Below are 19,379 nucleotides of genomic sequence, written 5' to 3'. Positions count from 1 at the left end.
CTTTTCTTATTTTTAGAATTGCAAAAAAAATATATGAATTTTGAAAATCCAATTTAGTTATATTCTATAATTATTTACAGCTAACATCTATGCATCATCAATAATTCTCACTCACTCTCCATCCTAGACTTGAGTGCAGTAATGATTAATTTCGCACTATTATATCAATCATATCAAAACAATGTACTCTAGAAAGGAAAAAAGAGTTTTATCTCTGATAACTCCATAATTTTCACAAGCACAATTCTTTGCAGAGGAAAAAGAAAGAGGATCAGGACATCACTTTTTATAAAACAAGAATTGACATCTATGAGAATGCTTCACATACTAGTATATAACATTCAACCCATTTTCGCCGGTTTTTAATCCTGTCACTTATATGCTTATAGCCCAATGTCAACCAGACATCCTGCCAGCTGCGGATCCTTTGAACAGACAAAGCTATGTGTTAAAGATTCTATCAGCAAGCAAACAGGATTTCAGGATAGAAGCACAACAGCAAATTTACAAAAGCATATCAGAGATTTTACAGTGATATTGCTCCAACCACAGAAGAGTCCTATAATTTGCAGATGAAGTAAAAGCAAAACCAAGAGCATGTCTACTGCACCTATAAAGGTCAAGAAGCTGGCAACAGCCGACTGCGAGCACGGGCTCTCTCAAGTGCCTTTTGTCTCTTGGCTTCCATTAGTGATTTTTGATCTTCTGTAATCTCGGTAGGGTTGGGGCTGCCAGCTCCTACAACTGATGATTGATCTGAATTCTTCATTGATTTGTCACCCAGGGTAGCAGCTCTTTCAAGAGCCTTCAGTTTCTTGGCTTCCATCAGTGATTTTTGCTCTTCTGTTATCTCAATAGAGAGGGAATTTCCACCATCACCTAATGATTGATCTCTTTGTTCGATTGAAATGTCACTTGGTGGCAGATCAGCACTTATAGCGTTAGATTTCCTAGATATGGATGTTTCCTGTTGCAAAACAAGTATCAGTAAGAAAAAAACTTAGGTATCCCAGCCAAAATAAAAAAGGAAAAGGTTGACACAGGTCTAATTTATGATCAATTTATTAGTTTATTGGCTTAAGTGAATGCCTCGATTAATTTCCTTAATCTCAATAATTATTCCATTCTATTGCTTGCATTTGATCTAATTTTGACAAGTTAATCATGCCAAATAGCTTCTAGACTGTCAATCACAAGTCTAGAAGAAGTTACGCTTTTCCTTTTCCAAGTTCCGAAGAAAAACGGTATCATTGAAATTATGCTTTTCAGAAACAAACAAAAAAAAAAAAAAACATAACAAATTAAATTAAACCAAGAGTCTGAGACCCTGGAAGAGGTTTGGAACTTACTTCAATAGTCTTGTCATATATTTCATTGAGCATGTCTACATGCATGTCATCATCATCATCATCATTCCCATTGAAAGGCATGTCATGCATCTCATCAACATTAGTCCCATTAAATGTCCGGTCATGCATCTCATCAGCATCATTTCCATTGAAAGGTAAGTCCTCTTGGTTATGAGTGGGCTCATCCACATTTAGGACATCTGAAAGAATCGAATGGAAACAAGCATGTGAAGAACTGAAATTCATCTAGAAATTTCTAGGTGCAGATGTTCATTAATATCACTGATTGATTATTACCAAAAAATTTAAAAAAATTAAAAAAAAAAAAAAAAAAAAAAAAAAAAAAAAAAAAAAAAAAACTTCTTCAAACATTATATAAAGCTGCCTTAGAGTTGATTTCTCTTGGAACCTTAAAACCTGTAACTCAAGTCCTACTTCAGCACTCATAAAGTTTCCTTTTGAGGCGCATTTCAATATTTAAGCTTCAACTAAGACAGATATACAGCTCAGAGAACATACATAAATATGTGATCAAAGTCCATCTTATGGCAAAAGGGTCCTCAGCTCATTGTTAAGAAAATGAATTTCTTCATATTCCCTAACATCGCATATCAAAAGGTTTCTTGTGAAGAAAACTAAAAACAGATACATGCTGTTACAGAAAAATGCTTTTGAAATTAACCAAACCTCATCTGAATGGCTAACAATAGTAACCTCAACCCTTCAGCTATGTTTGGATTAGAGAATTAATGGAGGGGAAGGGAGAGTGCAGTATTAATTTTCTTATGCAATTAATTTAGAATTCATGTTTGCTTTCCAAAGAAGGAAAGACTTGGAAGGAAACGCAAGCCTACTTCTCACTTCCCCCCTCTCCTCCCTTTCCCATCCCCCCACCATCGCTATGAATGATATCAAGACACACACTTATCTCATCATGTCAATCAGAAAACCAATCATACTTGTATATAAAGGAAAAAAGTTCAAAGAGCTTCCTATCATCATGCAAGAATACCAGCTTCCATGCTATGATTTCAAGAGAGCCAAGTAGAATAAGGCCCTAGCATAATGACCTTTCAAATCACAATTAAACAGGCCAATAAGTTTAATCAGGAAATCAGTTTCTTCACCATCTTTGGATGGGCAGGACATGAACCTTGTCAGTTAACAAAACTACTGCTCAGTGCTCACACTAATATCCCTTCCCACCATTTTTATTTAAATTTTAGAGGTTGTAGGTAAATCAGAATGAAAACAAACGCCACGATTTTAAAGTGAGGCTGCCAATTATTTCAGGCTTCAATCCCTTAAGCAATCCCCAATTTCAATTAGTTAACAACCATGTCAGGCCAAATTTTGAAAATGCAGCCCAGGCACGGCCCATGGCTTAACAAGGTGGCTTTGTGTAGGGCTGGGTCTTCCTGGTTACTAACCTGAGCCACTACTCACTCTAACCATTTTAAGGTTCATCCTTTAATCAGAATTTCATTCTAAGTCATATTGGTCATCATTGTCTGTAGGTATAAAAGACAATAATAAGCAAAGATGAACCTAAGAGCTCTCTCAAATTCCAAGCCAGGTTGATGGGACAGACATAGATTGAAAAGCATAAAGACGAACCTAAGATGGACCAAAATATAATGTTCAACCTTAGTTCATCATAATTAAAGGTCTGATTAATATTGGATTCCCTTCTCACAAAATAGAAAAGCAGAAACCAGACTATAGAATTATATCATGTCATTTATCCATTCAAGACCATTGCAAAACCAGCTTAATATGACTGACAGCAACATATAAAGAAAATAAACCCTCCTCCTTTTCCTTTTTTAATTTACTCACTTTGACTATTGACACTATTTACAAAGTAACTTTAGATTTGTCTTGATACGTAATTTTAGATATAAACTTTTTACAATTTTTGCGCGAGCATAATAATAGATATTAATTCTTAGACTGTTACCTCGGTAAGCATAAAAGGGTGAAGTGTGTAGATTAACACAATAATGGAGGGAGTACAAAATAAGAAATGTTCTTTTGTGGCATAAAATAACCTCATTGAGCCTCTTATTTGTTTACTTCAACATGTTAACATTTTCAACCAATAAAATAATACTTTTACTTCTCCTTGTAAGCATTAAGGAATAAGATTAACAGTAGCTCCATCTTCAAAACAGTGACAATTTAACACATAGGACAAGTATAATACTCTGAATATGTGCAAAGCAAATTAGGATACCTTCTTTATCGTACGAGATTTCATTTTCAGTAACTGACTCGTTCAGTTTCGTGGGATCCCCTCCATTAGCAACTCTTTCTTTTAACTCAGCAATGCATGTCTAGGAACATCAAATCAAAGAGATCAGTATCAAAAAGTAGACCAGGAAAAGTAGAATTTAATCTAGCAACCTGAGATTTTGTCATTTACACAACGATAACATAGTTTAAATCCCAAAGTAGATTAAAATAATGACATGCTGACGCAAAGGGGATAAAAATTCTAGAAAGATTGCCAGGGTGTTATCACTTCCATCACTTATGCACGTACCCGATATGAATTCAAGAAAATTAATTGACTCAGCTTTTTCTTATTTGAAAACAATGGCCTGAATTCATTATATCCTTTGAAATGTTTATTACAAAGAGAAAAATCACACAATTATATTGAAATTCAATTAGTCAAGGCCATTCACCACTTTAGATCAGGCAGCTTGGTGACAAGGAACACCAATGAAACTAAAATACTTGTATATTTTAAGCAGAACTTAAGACCAAATTACAAATCTGGGAATTTGATTTGAGGAAACTTCAGGTCAAAATTTTTAAAGTAAGAATAATAATATTAAGAAAAAAACACTTGACAAAAGAAAAGTCAGACTACATACAGAGATAATAGCAAGCATTTAAGAATGCTAGGATAAGATGGTGGACCCTAAGGGATGCAAAAGCTAAGGTTTTTACAGAAAAGGTAATTGAAGAAGCGGATTGGGATGGAGAGGTGGATCCGGACATGACCTGGTTACGAATGAAGAACTGTTTCCTAAGAGTGGCCAAAGAGGTCTTGGGGGAAGTAAGGGGAAGAACTTCGGTACAGAGAGATACTTCGTGGTGGAATGAAGAGGTGAAAGCAGTAATTAAGCAAAAAAGGGAATGCTATCAAGCCTTAGGAAAATGTAGGAGTGATGAAACCTTTGCAGCGTATAAGGAGGCTAAGAGTAAGGCAAAGGCAGCTGTTCGCCAAGCAAAAGAAAAGGCATATCAGGAGGTTTATGAAAAGCTTGATTCCAAGGAGGGAGAAAGGATCATTTATAAGATGGCAAAGAGAAGACAAGAGGCAAGGAAGGATATTGGCATGGTGAAGTGTGTCAAAGATAAGAACCAAATGGTCCTAGTGCAAGAGGAGGGCATCAAGGACAGGTGGAAGGGGTACTTCGATGAATTATTTAATGGAAGTAATGGAGTTGTGATAGGAGATACCTCTATGAGTGATGAAGAAATCAACATGGAGTATGTGCGAAGGATTAGGAGAGTAGAGGTGGAGATTGCACTGAGGAAGATGAAACCTAAGAAGGCGGTTGGCCCTGATGGGGTACCGATAGAGGTGTGGAGGTGTTTGGGTAAGATTGGTATTGATTGGTTAACAAACCTTTTCAACAAGATATGGACGGCTACAAGGATCCCACAAGATTGGAGGAAGAGCACCTTGGTCCCGGTTTATAAAAACAAAGGAGACGCTCAAGATTGTTCTAACTATCGAGGAATTAAGCTTATGAGCCATACTATGAAGTTGTGGGAAAGGGTGATTGAACAAAGGTTGAGGGCATGCACAAGCATTTCAGATAACCAATTTGGTTTTATGCCTGGGAGATCTACTATGGAGGCAATCCATTTGATAAGACAAATGATGGAGTTTTATAGGGTAAAGAAGAAAGATCTTCATATGGTCTTTATTGATTTAGAGAAGGCATATGACAAGGTGCCAAGAGAGATACTTTGGTGGGCAATGTTGAAGAAAGGTATCCCACGAAGGTATGTAGACCTAGTTAAGGATATGTATCGGGATGTGTCAACAAATGTGAGGACATGCGGAGGGTTGACAAAAGATTTCCCTATTACAATCGGATTGCATCAAGGGTCTGCATTAAGCCCTTTTCTTTTTGCAACGGTTCTAGACGAATTAACTAGACCAATTCAAGATGAGGTTCCATGGTGTATGCTGTTCGCAGATGATATCGTTTTGGTGGATGAGACTAAGGATGGGGTTAATGTCAAGTTGGAGCAATGGAGGCAAAGGTTGGAATCTAGAGGGTTTAAGCTAAGTCGGAGTAAGACTGAATATTTGGTATGTCGTTTTGGCACTCAGAGGGGGACAAGCAATGAAGTGGTGAGTTTGGATGGAAAGGATTTGACCATGAGTGAATGTTTTAAGTACCTAGGGTCGATCATCCAGAAGAATGGTGACATTGATCAAGACGTGACCCACAGGATTAAGTCAGGGTGGCTTAAATGGAGAGCGGCCACGGGAGTGCTATGCGACCGCAGCATTCCCTTAAAGTTGAAGGGAAAATTCTACAGGACTGCCATAAGACCAGTGTTGCTCTATGGTACAGAATGTTGGGCTTCTAAGAAAGAGCATATTAAAAAGATGGAGGTTACGGAAATGCGCATGTTAAGGTGGATGTGTGGAAACACTTTAAGAGATAGAATCAGAAATGAGGTTATTCGCAAGAAAGTAGGTGTGGCGGGCATTGTAGATAAATTAAGGGAAAATCGTCTGCGTTGGTTTGGACATGTAAGACGGAGACCCGAGGGTGCACCGGTGCGAAGAGTGGAAGAGTGGGACCATGGAGGGATTAAACGAGGAAGAGGGAGACCAAAGATGACTTGGTTGGAAGGAGTGAGGAAGGATATGAAGTGCATGGATTTACGTGAGGATGAAGTTTTGGATCGTAAGGGATGGAGGAGAAAGATATATGTTGATGACTACACGGAATAATCAAATTTGGTTCATGTTAGCCGACCCCACTTTTGGGATTAAGGCTTTGATTGATTGATTGATTGATTGATTGATTTAAGAATGCTAGGAGAATTAATCCTCAGAAAAGAAATTTTACCTTCACACGTTTTGAAGATCCAGCTTCCTCTACCTTGTGTATGAACTGATCAAATGGAAAGTATGGAAGTAATTGTGCATGCCATTCGGCATACATACGAAGTAAATTCCTCAGATCATTGACCTGTAGCAGATATAAATAACAATGATCACAAATTCACAATACATCGAACGAATAAAAATATGTTCATCCATTATTTTGTAATCCATTAAATTTTCAATGACCTTATCACCAAGCATAGCTATTCTAAAGATTGTAAAGTTCATTTGAGCATTTTCTCACAAAAAAATAAAAAGCAAAAAAAGGTTCATTTAAGCAGTTTCATCCTTCAATCAAGTCAAGTGACTTTCTACAAAGTCGAGAATGTACATTAAATTTGATAGTTGAAATTAAGTTAAAAGCTATCTTACTCGGATGCTTTGGGCTTGGACATGGGTACATGTCAAACTTGGCTATTTTTCTACAAAAAAATGCCAAGTCTTTTGCTCAAAATAAGTGTCAAAGTGTACATACCCATGGAATGTCAAAGATCCAACACGGATGCTAAATGTGAAATAAAATCCGAGTACAATAGGTCACAGGGGAGCTATTGTTAACAACACGCGGAACAACTAGATGGAATGATGACAAATAATGAAATAATTCTTCACATTTCTTATAAGTTATAACCAATGCTCCTTCAACACAAGTAGGTACAAGTATCAGGTTGATCCTATCTTGGTGTCATTTCCAAACACAAGGACTCTAAACAAAGTTTGCTTCTTGTGGGACACATTAAGACAACCTAGTACTAAAGCCTTCTTTCCACTTACCATTGACAAGTTTGAAATGTCATTTATTGAAGCTCTGATTACTTTTTTTAGCCTGCGAAAGCCGTGCACACGGCCATATATGAATTAATTTCGAATCACACCAATCAAATAGTAGATTTTACAACCAGTTCAACACCCACATCCCAATCCAAAACGCGGCTCGAATCTCTTCACACAATCTTTCACCATAACAACCACCATTCTAACATAATTTACCATCTCCACCCTTCACTAAAAGGGTGTTTTCATTTCAATTAGCTAAAAAAGTGCAACTAATTCTCAAATGAACAAATGCACCATTTTCCCAAATTCATCCTCAATTCAATCAAACAATCAACAGAAAACAAAAGGAATCAAATCTTTACCTCATGACCACGACCTCTGTACTTGAAATTACGAGGAAAATAGCGGAGAATGTACCCAAGACCTTGCTCAGAAAGCAGCAACTCCGGGGTAAGCTTAGGCCGAGTTCTAGGCACCTTCTTCGGCTTCGAAGCAGAAGCAGTAGGCTTCAATTGGAAGCTACTGCTGTTGCCATTACCACCATTGTTGAACTTTGAGAAATTGTTGGAGGATTTTGGGAAAGAAGAAGTTGAATTGACATTAGGGTTAGAGTTAGGGTTAGGGTTAGGGTTAGAAGGACAGTCGCGAGACCAGTGACCAGGTCGGCCGCACTTGTAGCATCCCGTCGGAGCTGCGCCACCGTTGCCGGCGTCGCTCATAATCGTAGGTTGATGTTGAAAGTGCAGAGGATCTGATTTTTGAGATTGGGGATTTGAGTGAAGAAGAGGAACAATTTCTCTTCAATTTTCAATTTTTATATAAAGGTTCCTCGTTTTGGCGGGTAAAATGGGAGGGAAATTTTTATTTTCGTTTCGGGTCAAATACGTAGTATTGAATTGTTGTGGTCGGATCTGATTTGAATTATTTGATTCGACTAAAATTTTATAACTTAGTCGTTGTCGTAGATTAAATTAATGTATAAGAAAAAAAATATATTATTTCATATTAAGTGTAATCTTGTAAGACGTCTCAACGTGTATTTTTTAAATATATGATTTTTATGAATATGAAATTAAAGTCGGTAATTAGCAAACAAAAAAATGATATGATCTGATTTGGTGAAATTTTCTAATATGATCTAGTTTGATTTTTAACAAGAACAAGTAAACTTTTTTTTTTTTTTGCTTCTTATATTCACAAACTCACAACCAAATCTTGAGTAATTTACTAATGTTAACATAATAATAATAATAATAATAATAATAATAATAATAATAATAATAATAATAATAATAAATCTCCAATTTTTCGATCCTTTTCTTCTTCCATCACTTAGATTTTTCTCTAAGAACAAGAATTGCAATCCTAAGATGGCTAACCCAGTAACAAAGTCCAATGGAATCCAATTGCATCAAACATTGCCTAATCGATTATCTAATTGTATTTCTTATTTGGATGATCTATTTGTACCATTTGACATATGCAACAGATTTATATGCATAACACTTCAATCAACACAAGTGTATAATATTGCTCTAATCATAACTAAATCTCATTTTATACTATTACCATTTGGAGCGGATTTTAATATTAATTTTCAGATTATTAAAAAATAATCAAAATATGGATTATTTTGGATGGACGAGACAAAAGTCACATTGATCCGGGCAATTGTTTCATTTTATTTTTCTAGATTTTTTTATTTTTTTTTATTTTTTGAGCCATGCATTTGAGATATATGCCTAACACTTCAATTAACATCAACGTCAAATGATTTTTCTTTTTTTAATTTATAAAGTATATTGGTTCACTATTGGTAGAAATTATATTAATCGCAAGGACACTCACTAGTTGGTTTATTAGAAATGATCTAAAGTATTCAATATACAGTACAAATATTCATGTCAGATGATGATAAACTCAAAAATCCCCAACAAAACAACATTAATAAATCGCTAGGAAGACACTTCTTAGCACTTCACTAATTCTCAATCAAAGAACCTGATAAGATTTACAAATCTTCACCTAAATCCTAATGGTTCTGTTACACACCAATAATTTTTGGTATAGAGTATATATAATTATATATCTATATTAATTTTGGAATTGAGATTACATAGGAATACATGTAGCTTAGCTACGACTCCAACTTGCAAGGATAGAAAAGGCAGCCACATCAATTCAACAGATAGAGTACAGAACGAGGAAACAAGGCAAAACAGGTTCTTGATCTGGAGAAGCAGAATCATGGTGTAGATGCGTACTCCCATATCTTAATTGTTCCTTCATCGCCTGCTGAGGCAAGCAACGGTTTTTCCTGCATGACAATAGTGCATCAATACATGTCAAGAATATCAATAGTTGGACATGTAAATTATACTTTATTGCCCGCCCATCAGATGGGGTGTCAATCAACTATGATGATGTTGCACCATCTGAAACATGCACTCTTATCCCCCTTTCATAACCGATCATGGGAAGATCCCACAAACTATAGAAATTAAGCATACAGGATCACAAAGATGGTCATAGGGATGGCCCAATGTCCAAGGTAAGGCTATGCTCTTACATCCAAATTAAATATTGGCACTCTCATGATGTATGCCAGTTATAGCTCAAATGTTCTTTCAGTGGACCTTCAGAAAACATTTCCTAACATATCTAATCAGATAGGGGTGGATTACCGAATCTGCTGTTGTATAATTTGTAACCCTTTGCATACAATATTGGAAGCATATGTGTTTTTAAAGCTACAAAGAAACAAGAACGAAGGAGACGTCATGTTGAGGCATACAGTACAAATTTACTGATTCGTTAACACCTCCCCCCCCCCCCCACCCACCCCCCACAAAAAAAAAAAAAAAAAAAAAAAAAAAGAAAAAAAAAAGAAAAAAAGAAAAACCTCCCAAACATCAAAGAGCAATACACAAGCTTCCAAAAGAAAAAACACTCCACGATCACACCGTGGCTAGGACTGAGGCCACAGCCAACACGTGGAAAGCAAAAAAGGACACGAGGTTTATGTGGTTCGGTCAATGAAACCTAATCCAAAGGTGGGGATCATGGGAGCTTTTCTTAACCTCTAATGGAGAAATAACAAGAGGATTACAAGGAGTCTTTTTAATGTGGTTCAATTTGATGATCACCCAATGGTTCCTTTTATAACATGATGAAAACCTAATAACAGCATAAATGATTCCACAAGAATCAACCTTATAGCTGTCTTGAGCAAGCCATGGCAATTGAAAAGTGGGACAAAACTACACTTAAGCAAGCCATGAAAAGTGGCTGGGGCATAACAGCCATACTAACCCAAACAGTAACAAAGTGCAACGAACCCAGAGGCTCAGCCACGTAGCATAATTACATATGCGAGGAAGGACAAGAAAGGACACAAAGCGCTGTTAAGAGAAGAGGAGGTAGTGGAGCAGCAACAATTTCAGCGAGCAGCAATAACAACAAATGACTGCTGTAGGGGGGTAGGCGTATCATTGGCAGCTTTTGTCTGATTGTAATTTTGGCTGTTTAATGTATTTATAAAAAGGGGAAGATGGGTAGGGCTTGTTGGATGTATAGGCATTGTGAGACTAGTGGCCTAAAGTCACCCTTTTGAGTGTAGTGGCCTTAAGCCACCACCATTGTAAGAAAGTTCTGATCTTTGAATGCATGAAGTAGTCTCCTTGCTTCCCTTAACTTGATTTTTTTAAAATTTTATTCAATCTTTTTGCTTGATTCTATAGTTTGTTACACAAAGTACACAACCTGTACCTAACATCTGTTCCCACCTCAACAGTCAAACCACCCCCCCCCCCCCCAAAGGAAACCCAACCCCCCTTAATCAGTTTGCCAGATTTGCACTAACATGTTAGCCATTTATTTAAAAAAAAAAAAAAAAAGTTTTTACCGCAGGACTCCATTGTACAGAATTCACATCCATTTCATGAGCCTTTTCTTTCTTTGATAGTAGTTTGTACATGGGGCCGTCTACCTGAGAAGTACAAGAACAGAGCGAATCACCACCTCAGATGTGTAGAAAACAGGTTAACTTAAAGCATAAACCACACAGTTAAAAAGATGCTTGCAATGTGTTCAATTTTTTATGCTAGAGGCTTCAAAAATATATATAAATTTAATCACCGAAACATCACCTCATAAATGCAAAAATATATTTCATCTTCATGTTCAATTGAGAAAATGCCCAACAGAACAAGTGAACGTCAATTCATCATCTCAAACTTAAAGAAAAAGTTCATAAATTAAATTCACAGTTCAATCCAGCTTCTTCCAGCGGTAGCAAAGCATATTGCAATCCTTCGGAAACAAATTATTATTAAAAAAAAAAAAGTTGCCACAAAAACCACCTAATTAAAGCACACAGACCCTCGTTATCTTTGAGTTCGGTAAATTTTCATTTAATGCAACTGAAGTACTTTTAAAAATAACAACAAAAGTAAGTTTTCCATCCATCGAAAAATATCCCTATATCAATACGAGGTCAATAAAGTTTATGTTCTCATGCTTTCTTCTCACTTCCATTTTTAGGCCACTCTAATTGATGTCACCACACACGATTGCTTATTGTTTTGTTTCCTTTTTTACGCCTTCTCATTTCTCGTCCTCTTTCTCCTAATTAACCTTTGGAAAACAATGTGATTCCCTTTCTGAGAAAAAAAAAAAACTGCAAACAAAATTTCTCAAATTCTAACTCATTTACAATATTATTAGCTAAATTTGAGATCTTTCTCTTAGTAACAGTAAAATTCATGCAGAATAAATGAAAATTTAAACACCTTGGTGATTGATAAAAGAAATCTAGCCAATTTTTACTGTCTACACCAGCCACTTTTTATCATCAAAATACTTGTCATTGACAATATTGTCTTGTGAATCAATTAAAGCAACCCCCATAAATGTAGTTGCAGGAGAGCAGTTGTTACAATGTTTGAATTCATCAATTAAAATGCCTGTCTAACATCTCAATTTAAATTACCCATAACCCAACCAGTCAATGTAAAATAATTTTACAGGCAGATAGCAAGCTACTTGAAATGACTGTCTTCTTGCTTTCTTGTGTGTATCTAAAGAAAATGCACTAGAAGGGCATTGCTGGAACTAAATCTACCAAAACAACAGTCCAAAGCCTCCAGCATCAAAGGAAGTTGGCTTTAATGTATTAACTTCTAACACTGATGAAAGGTGGCAGGAGCGACATTAATTCAAGTTCATGTTGTAGCCTCATTTGTATTGATAACTTGTTTCTCTACCCCTAGAGTCACAAAGTAGCCACTAAAGTGTAAAGAGAAAGCAGGAGATATAGCGTACCAGCCCATCATTGTTCTCAATAAACAAGCGTATAGCATTATCTGCAGCCCCAGTGGCAATTACACTATTCCTACAAAGCCATAAGTCCTTGATTAAAATAAAATAATAGTGATGAAAACAAAGGGGAAATAAGCGATAAAAATCTAAGGCAAACATCAAGAGTAAGAGATGAATACAGAATACATATACTAGGCATGAATAAGCATCTTCCTAAGCATGGTGATTAAGCTTAATAGAGCCTCGTTGCATTTCTGTACAATAAACTCGGATCAATATGTTTTCATTCTTGTATTCTTAGACACTCATCATTCTGTAGTCTGGACAGCATCAGTCTATCAATGATACAAGCACTTTCAAAAATTCCTGATTGTTAAGTAATAAACAAGAGTCTCTATTCTATGTTTTAATACAAAGCATTCAGAAAAATAAACAAATAAAACCAAACCAGCCAAAAAAGTCATCAAACCAATCCTGTAAATATTTACTGCACACTTGCAGAGTTAGTGTCTAGTGTATTAAATCAACATCATAATATAGTTCTTTTATGCTTTCTAGAGTTTCTACCAGAAGAACACATGCACGTGTACAGGAATCCTTCGAAAAAACCTGTAAAAGAACAAACAGTATAATATGATGTTGCATTATATTTATCACAGACATTATTAAAAAGTTGTTTTTGTAAATTCGATTAACTGGATGCAACTGATCTATGCAAAAGAAACAAGGATTACACATGCTTAAACTTTGAAGATCTACGAGACTGCGTTAAGAATTTGCTTCAGTGTCACTTGCAAATATCAATATTTTAAAGCTTCTTTGCCCATTGCCCGATTATATAAAACCCAGCAAATAAAAAGAAGTGTTCAAGGACACTTAAACTATAGCAAAGTGGAAGAGAAAGGGAAGGGAGAGATGAAGAAGGAAGCGGGAGGAATGGAAGGGGAGGGAGAAGGTAAGGCTATATTTTCCCTCCAAATCTTTCCACCATTTGAAGGATTTGGTAAAGAGGGAGTAAAAATGAATCTTTCCATTTCTCTTCCCCTCCCTCCTATCAAAAGGTACCCAAAGAAGGGAGGATAATCCCTTCTTTTCTCTTCTCTTCCTTTCCCTCCAATTCTCTCAATCCAAACAATGTGTAAATCATATACACCCATACAAGAATTAGCAAGACCACATAATAACAAAGGTTCAAGCAAAACAGAATACAACCTTGACCAATGAACTGAAAATATCGTGCGATCGTGATAGCCTGAGATAGTGCAAAGGTGTTTCCTGCAGTAATATAACAAATTAGCACAAAATGTCAAGATCTATATACCAAAAAAAATGCTGCTGAACAAGGGCAGCAATAGCAATAACTAATAAGTGAATACACTATTCACACACTGCCCTTCAACCATTCGTTGTACTTTTGCACAAGGAAAAATAAACATGTGGGTCCTTTTTAGATTTTTCTTGATGTATACTCTCAAAATAATCAAAATTTAATAATTTAGTAAAGTAAAAGTTGTGGGTTGGGATGTGTTGTGATAATAAAAGGGCAAAGGATGCAAAATCTAACATTACATGTAGCCTCCACTTGTTAGAACTTAAATCGGCTAATTTAATGGTACATTAGAGCAAATCGAACATGATGACGTCATCTAAACCATGATATTCAACAGTTTGTAAATACCAAAAGCTTGATAGTAAATGAGTTAAAATCATTCTAACTAACTAGATAGAGACCTTCCCGAGTTCAGCATGGTATTGACCTTGATAGAAACACACACGAGCATCCATCTTAGTATCTCAAAGAAAGATAAATAAACATCAATTACGATTTTCTTACCAAGGTGCAAAGCCATCACCAGATTCTGCATGCAGGCTGTCAGTTCCCCACACTTTAATAGTAAGATCATCACTGGAGAAGGAGTTTAAATACCACATTAGCTACAGCTATATTAATGCTTGAGAAAGAATTGGTCAAGAGAAAGGGTCACAGCGTACCTACAGGTTACCATTTTGTCACCACTAGCATTGAAAGACAAAGCCCATACTGTTGAAGTATGCCCACTGAAAATGCACAATAGAAGTTTAAATAAGCTGAGAAGAATTGACTAGCCTAGGGGGAAGGGGCACTTTAATGCAGATTAACTGTTCTTATATCTTGAAGAGGAAGACAGCTAGTTAGTTACGAGGTTTAAGAGGGAAGGGAAGTGAGAAAGGCTATAATTATAAGAGAGGGAAGGAGCAGAGGGGGAAGCAAAAAGTTGAGGAGAGTTATTTTCTCTATTTTGTTTAGCTTTGAATTTGAAAGTGTCCGGCCACAACAAGGACTGGGATTGTTAACACCACTGTTAATGACTAACTAGCATTAACATTACAATCATCTACTCCCTCTGTCCCTAATTGTTTGCTCCACTTTCCTATTTAAGGTGTCCCCAAAAGATTGCCCCATTCTACTTTTGGCATGTTTTCCCACTTGCACTCTCTCTATCTCTCTCCTCATTGATATTTGTGACAACCCATGTGCACCATTTTTTGCCCAAAGCCTTAATAAAGTAGATTTATAGTTTGGGGCAAACAATTGGGGACAGAGGGAGTATCAAATTTTCCCCAAATTCTCATCCTCTTCCTCATTCCTATAAATTTGATTTTCCATTCTATAACAAAACATGTTTCCTTGAGGATACCCGTAATACCAACAGAAATATAAATACATGCAAACATTAACGAGGCTTCCAATACAGCTTCCAGATAAACAAAGGCGTCGTGAGAAGGTGGAAGGACACGGGAAAATGACTAAATTTTCATATCAAGCAGCAGTAGAGCCATCACAAAAGAACATAAAAATTTGCTAAACGACCAAATAAGAAAACACACCATGTCAATAAGTGCACAAGAAAGGTATCTAACGATTAATAAGAAAACACACTTTTTCTCACAAGTTAAAAAGTTGATATGGCAACCACACAATGCTCTTATCTATGATTCATATTCACCAATTTGCCTAGTCAAATCAGACAGAAATTAAATACCACTAGAGATCTGCTATAGAAAGAGCTGAGTAGTCACTATAACATTGACAACAAAATGTCCTTAACAATATCAGTGTGCAAGAGCTGACAACATATGCCAAGACAAAAGCAGACACAACTCACAGGACAAGGTATAGGCATTGAACACATACTGAAAAGTCAGTACATTGCCACACGAGCTTTAGACAATTCAGTATAGACCAGAGCAAGAGAGAAGGATGGAAAATGCAAAACCTAACTCACGAATCTACTATATCTGATTAAACTCATCTAATTCCTCACAAACACCCCTGAAACTGTTGTATCACAATTCTCAGGAAGAAACAACCTTAAATAATCCTAGGAGCTCTCAAGATTCAATTTTCCCGAGTTATAGCATATCAATTTTGCATATAATCCTAACTAAAGCAAGCCCAACAATCCCTGGTCAACTCAGAGAATCCACTGTAATAATATGCTCAATATATGAGCAGACTGCATTTGAACCACAGACACCACAGAATCAACTTTAAGGCATTACACCACAATATCTTCATCTTGTTTTCCTATCCAGAGCCCAGAAAGAAAACTTGCAGCAGATCCAAAACAGTACCCGGTATTCCCGATATACAGCAAATTGACGCCTCCAGATACTGAATGCAATCCCACAAAGAAGAAAGACGCGTGAATAATACATGCTATTGGAATCACAAAATTTGCCACTTTTGGTCTTTTCCTTCGGAATGTATCACTAGCGTTGAATTTGATCACCCAAAGCAAAGGTCCACACAAAAGCTCTCACATGAAATGTAAATGGCAGGAGTATGCTTTCCAAAAATTTGTGAATAATTAATTCAATGCATAACGACATGAAATGATGGCAAAAATTATGCTCATGCTTAATTCAACATGTAATTGAACATACTACATTCTGTTGCTGAAGTATGCTTTCCAAAAATTTGCGAATAATTTGTTGAGGAACACAAATTTTAACACAGAAGATAACACTAAAAATGACGCAAAGTCATATACCTGCTGGCCTCATTTAGTGTTTGAACACAATGCCAATCATCATCCCCATCTTCGGCCCATATCTATCATAGTGAAAGTAGACTATTATCATATGAATCAAATCCTAAGATTAATGCCTAAACTAAAATCATTACTTTGTATAAGATATAAAACCATTGTTGATACGCATAAAAAGGATTGCACATAATAAAGAAAGAGTTTGTACCTTGATACTATTATCATAGCTACAAGAAAACAAGACATCCACAGTAGGGTGCCACTGGACCATTTTGACATCCTGCGTATGACCTTGCAAAACTGACACACACTCAAATTCATTTCCGGGCTCAACCTCCCATATCCAAACAGATTTGTCTCGCCCACATGTAGCAATTAAAGACCCGGCTGCATTCCAAGACACACTTTTCACTTCATTTTCATGACCCTGAACAAATTACATGTCAGCATAACTCTATTATATACAGGCAGAACTGAAAGTAGGTATCAGTAAAATAAAATAAATAAATATATATAAGTAAAAGAAAGAAAAAAATGGAATATAAAATTATGCAATTGAGAATTCAATCAAGTATAAATTTAACCATTTCAATAATTTACACTCTAGAATACAAGAACAGGAATTTTTAGTCGATCAAAAATCAGTAACCACAAGTCCAAAAAACAAGTCAAACATAATACAGTGTAAAAGTGAAATCAATGAATGCTCTAGAAAGTTAGCATTTCCTTATTCATATCCAAACATTATCAACCATTACAATCCCACCTACATGTCATAGCTTATACAATCTGAAGTTGAAATCTCACCCATTACAGCTCTGTTTTATTCAAGTTACTTTTCCAACTTATCATATCTGATTATTAAAAATTACTCTGTATTTATCTAAAAAGCAATGAATACCTCCAAAGTTGAGATGCATTCAAAATCACCACCAATATTTTCCCAAATGGCAGTAGTAGCATCAAAACTAGCAGTAGCCAACATATTCCCTGAAGGAGACCAAGCACATGATCTGATAGTTCTCGTGTGTGTTTCCTCCAATACTGCCTGCATAATAACACAGCCCACATTGTTAACGATTAATCGTCGACTAACATGAATTGCCAGAAAAAAAACATCCGCAGATAATGGAACAAAAAATCTATATTTACCTTGCAGTGGAAGGAAGCAGAGGAGGGAGATTGTTCCCAGACACGAACAGTCTTATCGCCGCTACAGGAAGCGAGAAGGTTGGTGTTCGTGGGGTTCCATGCAAGGCCCCACACTCGATCTGTATGACCTTCAAGGGTTTGGACATGTCTCAGCTCACCCATTTCGTCAATTGAATTCATCTTCTATTTCAACTTGTGATTGCTTGCTTTACTGTAAAAGGTTTAAACTTTCCAGTCTTGATTGATGATGATGGCGACGTAATTCCTATGGAAAATGTTCTTTATAAATATAACCTTGGATCTGTTATCACATAAATGCACACTAAAATAAATGTAGGACAGCTTAGTTTTATTCAAGTTTCATACTTGTAAAATTACTCCTATTTTAACATATAATTCATGACAATATATATATAGTGTGCAACACCAAAACAAAATGACAAATTGTATAGAATCCAACACTCCAACCCATTAACAAGTTTACATTTTACAAACTATGGTAATAATCAGAATTTTTTTTACTAAACCCCATTAACAAGCTATGCCAATAATCTGCATTTAATAAGTCCTAAAATCTCTAAAAACCCTAAATTACTAATTTAAAACCCTAAACCCAGCAAGTAAAATCATCTTTGAAAATCAAATTCAGAAAGTTTAATATCAAACCCCAGCAAGTAAAATCAAATTAAAAATCAATTGATAATGGGTTTAAAAGTTTAATATCAAATTCAAAAGAATTAATAAACATCATGAGCTTCCAACCTCCAAAAGTAGCATTACTTGTAGATAAAAGCAGACAAATCAAAAAAACAAAAATAAAAAAGTATTCATATGATAAACTTATACTACGAGCATAATATAAAAAGAAAAAAATAATAATTTTTGTAAAGATGGAAGAGTTAGAGCTTACTTTGAAATTGTGAATTAGGGATTTGAGGAAAGTGAGCGAATGAGAGACTTTGAAATTGGTCAGTCTCCGATCGCCGGAGTTCTGATCGTTTGCCGTCCGGGTGGATGTCGCTCAGTCGTTTTGCTCAGGTTAGAAAAAAAAAAAAGTGTAAGGTTGGGCTATGAGCCTGTGAGGTAATTTGGATTGGGCTTCTAATTTGTATGAGTAGAAGGTAAAACAATGACTAATAGTAAATCTCCTTTCTAGGGATGACAATTTGGTTCGGTATCGGGCGTTTGGCTTCCTGAGCTGGCAGGGTCTTTATGTTCTTTCTTTCAGAACCTGCGTAAGATCGGTGGGAGGTGGTGACACACAACGACCAATCCTGAGTGGGCAAAGAAGTTTCATCTTCTGGCTTAAAAACGTTACTCTACCCTGATCAGAGGAAAAAATCTGCTCTAAGGGCCTGTTCCGATTGACTGAACTCAGCTAAATTGAACTGAACTTAATTGAACTTATTAATTAGTGATTTTTAACTATGGATTAGTGATCTTTGATTATTTATTGATTATTTATTACTATACATATGTGTATATACAAATGTACACATTATTATTATTATTATTATTATTATTATTATTATTATTATTATTAATTATTATTATTATTATTTATTGATTATTATTATTATTATTATTGTTATTATTATTATT

General features: G+C 35.8%; 2 protein-coding genes across 4 annotated transcripts; both read right to left on the bottom strand.

Annotated features, from left to right (window-relative positions):
- Positions 1-189: 189 nt before the first annotated feature.
- LOC145559380 (uncharacterized) lies at positions 190-8,039 on the bottom strand. The gene is made up of 5 exons (XM_081620802.1): positions 7,638-8,039; positions 6,461-6,583; positions 3,586-3,685; positions 1,350-1,549; positions 190-967 (listed from the first exon to the last, which is right to left on the bottom strand). The coding sequence occupies exons 1-5, from the start codon at positions 7,992-7,994 to the stop codon at positions 620-622; spliced, it is 1,128 nt and encodes a 375-aa protein (XP_081476928.1). The 5' UTR covers positions 7,995-8,039; the 3' UTR covers positions 190-619.
- A 1,161-nt stretch (positions 8,040-9,200) lies between these two features.
- Positions 9,201-18,846, bottom strand: LOC145558242 (protein CIA1-like). 3 transcript variants are annotated; one of them, XM_081619408.1, is made up of 11 exons: positions 18,688-18,846; positions 17,778-18,099; positions 17,527-17,673; positions 16,834-17,052; positions 16,629-16,690; positions 14,587-14,652; positions 14,429-14,500; positions 13,807-13,869; positions 12,598-12,667; positions 11,180-11,263; positions 9,201-9,592 (listed from the first exon to the last, which is right to left on the bottom strand). In XM_081619408.1, the coding sequence occupies exons 2-11, from the start codon at positions 17,955-17,957 to the stop codon at positions 9,521-9,523; spliced, it is 1,035 nt and encodes a 344-aa protein (XP_081475534.1). In that variant the 5' UTR covers positions 17,958-18,099; positions 18,688-18,846; the 3' UTR covers positions 9,201-9,520. The 3 variants fall into 3 exon arrangements, with proteins under 3 accessions (XP_081475534.1, XP_081475532.1, XP_081475533.1); XM_081619406.1 differs by having other exon boundaries at positions 17,778-18,078; XM_081619407.1 differs by having other exon boundaries at positions 17,778-18,042.
- Positions 18,847-19,379: the final 533 nt, after the last annotated feature.

This window comes from Chenopodium album, chromosome 9 (genome assembly GCF_948465745.1).
Source record: "Chenopodium album chromosome 9, dcCheAlbu1.1, whole genome shotgun sequence".
In the NCBI taxonomy this organism is placed as follows: domain Eukaryota; kingdom Viridiplantae; phylum Streptophyta; class Magnoliopsida; order Caryophyllales; family Amaranthaceae; genus Chenopodium; species Chenopodium album.
This window is presented reverse-complemented; position numbering and strand designations above follow the sequence as displayed.

Coding starts and splice junctions, on each gene's coding strand:
- LOC145559380 (XM_081620802.1), bottom strand. CDS start 7,994: ATGAGCGACGCCGGCAACGGTGGCGCAGCTCCGACGGGATGCTACAAG. Junction 6,584..7,637: donor ACAGAGGTCGTGGTCATGAG/GTAAAGATTTGA, acceptor TATCTGCTACAG/GTCAATGATCTGAGGAATTT. Junction 3,686..6,460: donor GATCTTCAAAACGTGTGAAG/GTAAAATTTCTT, acceptor TGATGTTCCTAG/ACATGCATTGCTGAGTTAAA.
- LOC145558242 (XM_081619408.1), bottom strand. CDS start 17,957: ATGAATTCAATTGACGAAATGGGTGAGCTGAGACATGTCCAAACCCTT. Junction 14,501..14,586: donor GACAAAATGGTAACCTGTAG/GTACGCTGTGAC, acceptor CTCCTTCTCCAG/TGATGATCTTACTATTAAAG. Junction 12,668..13,806: donor TTTTCAGTTCATTGGTCAAG/GTTGTATTCTGT, acceptor ATGGCTTTGTAG/GAATAGTGTAATTGCCACTG.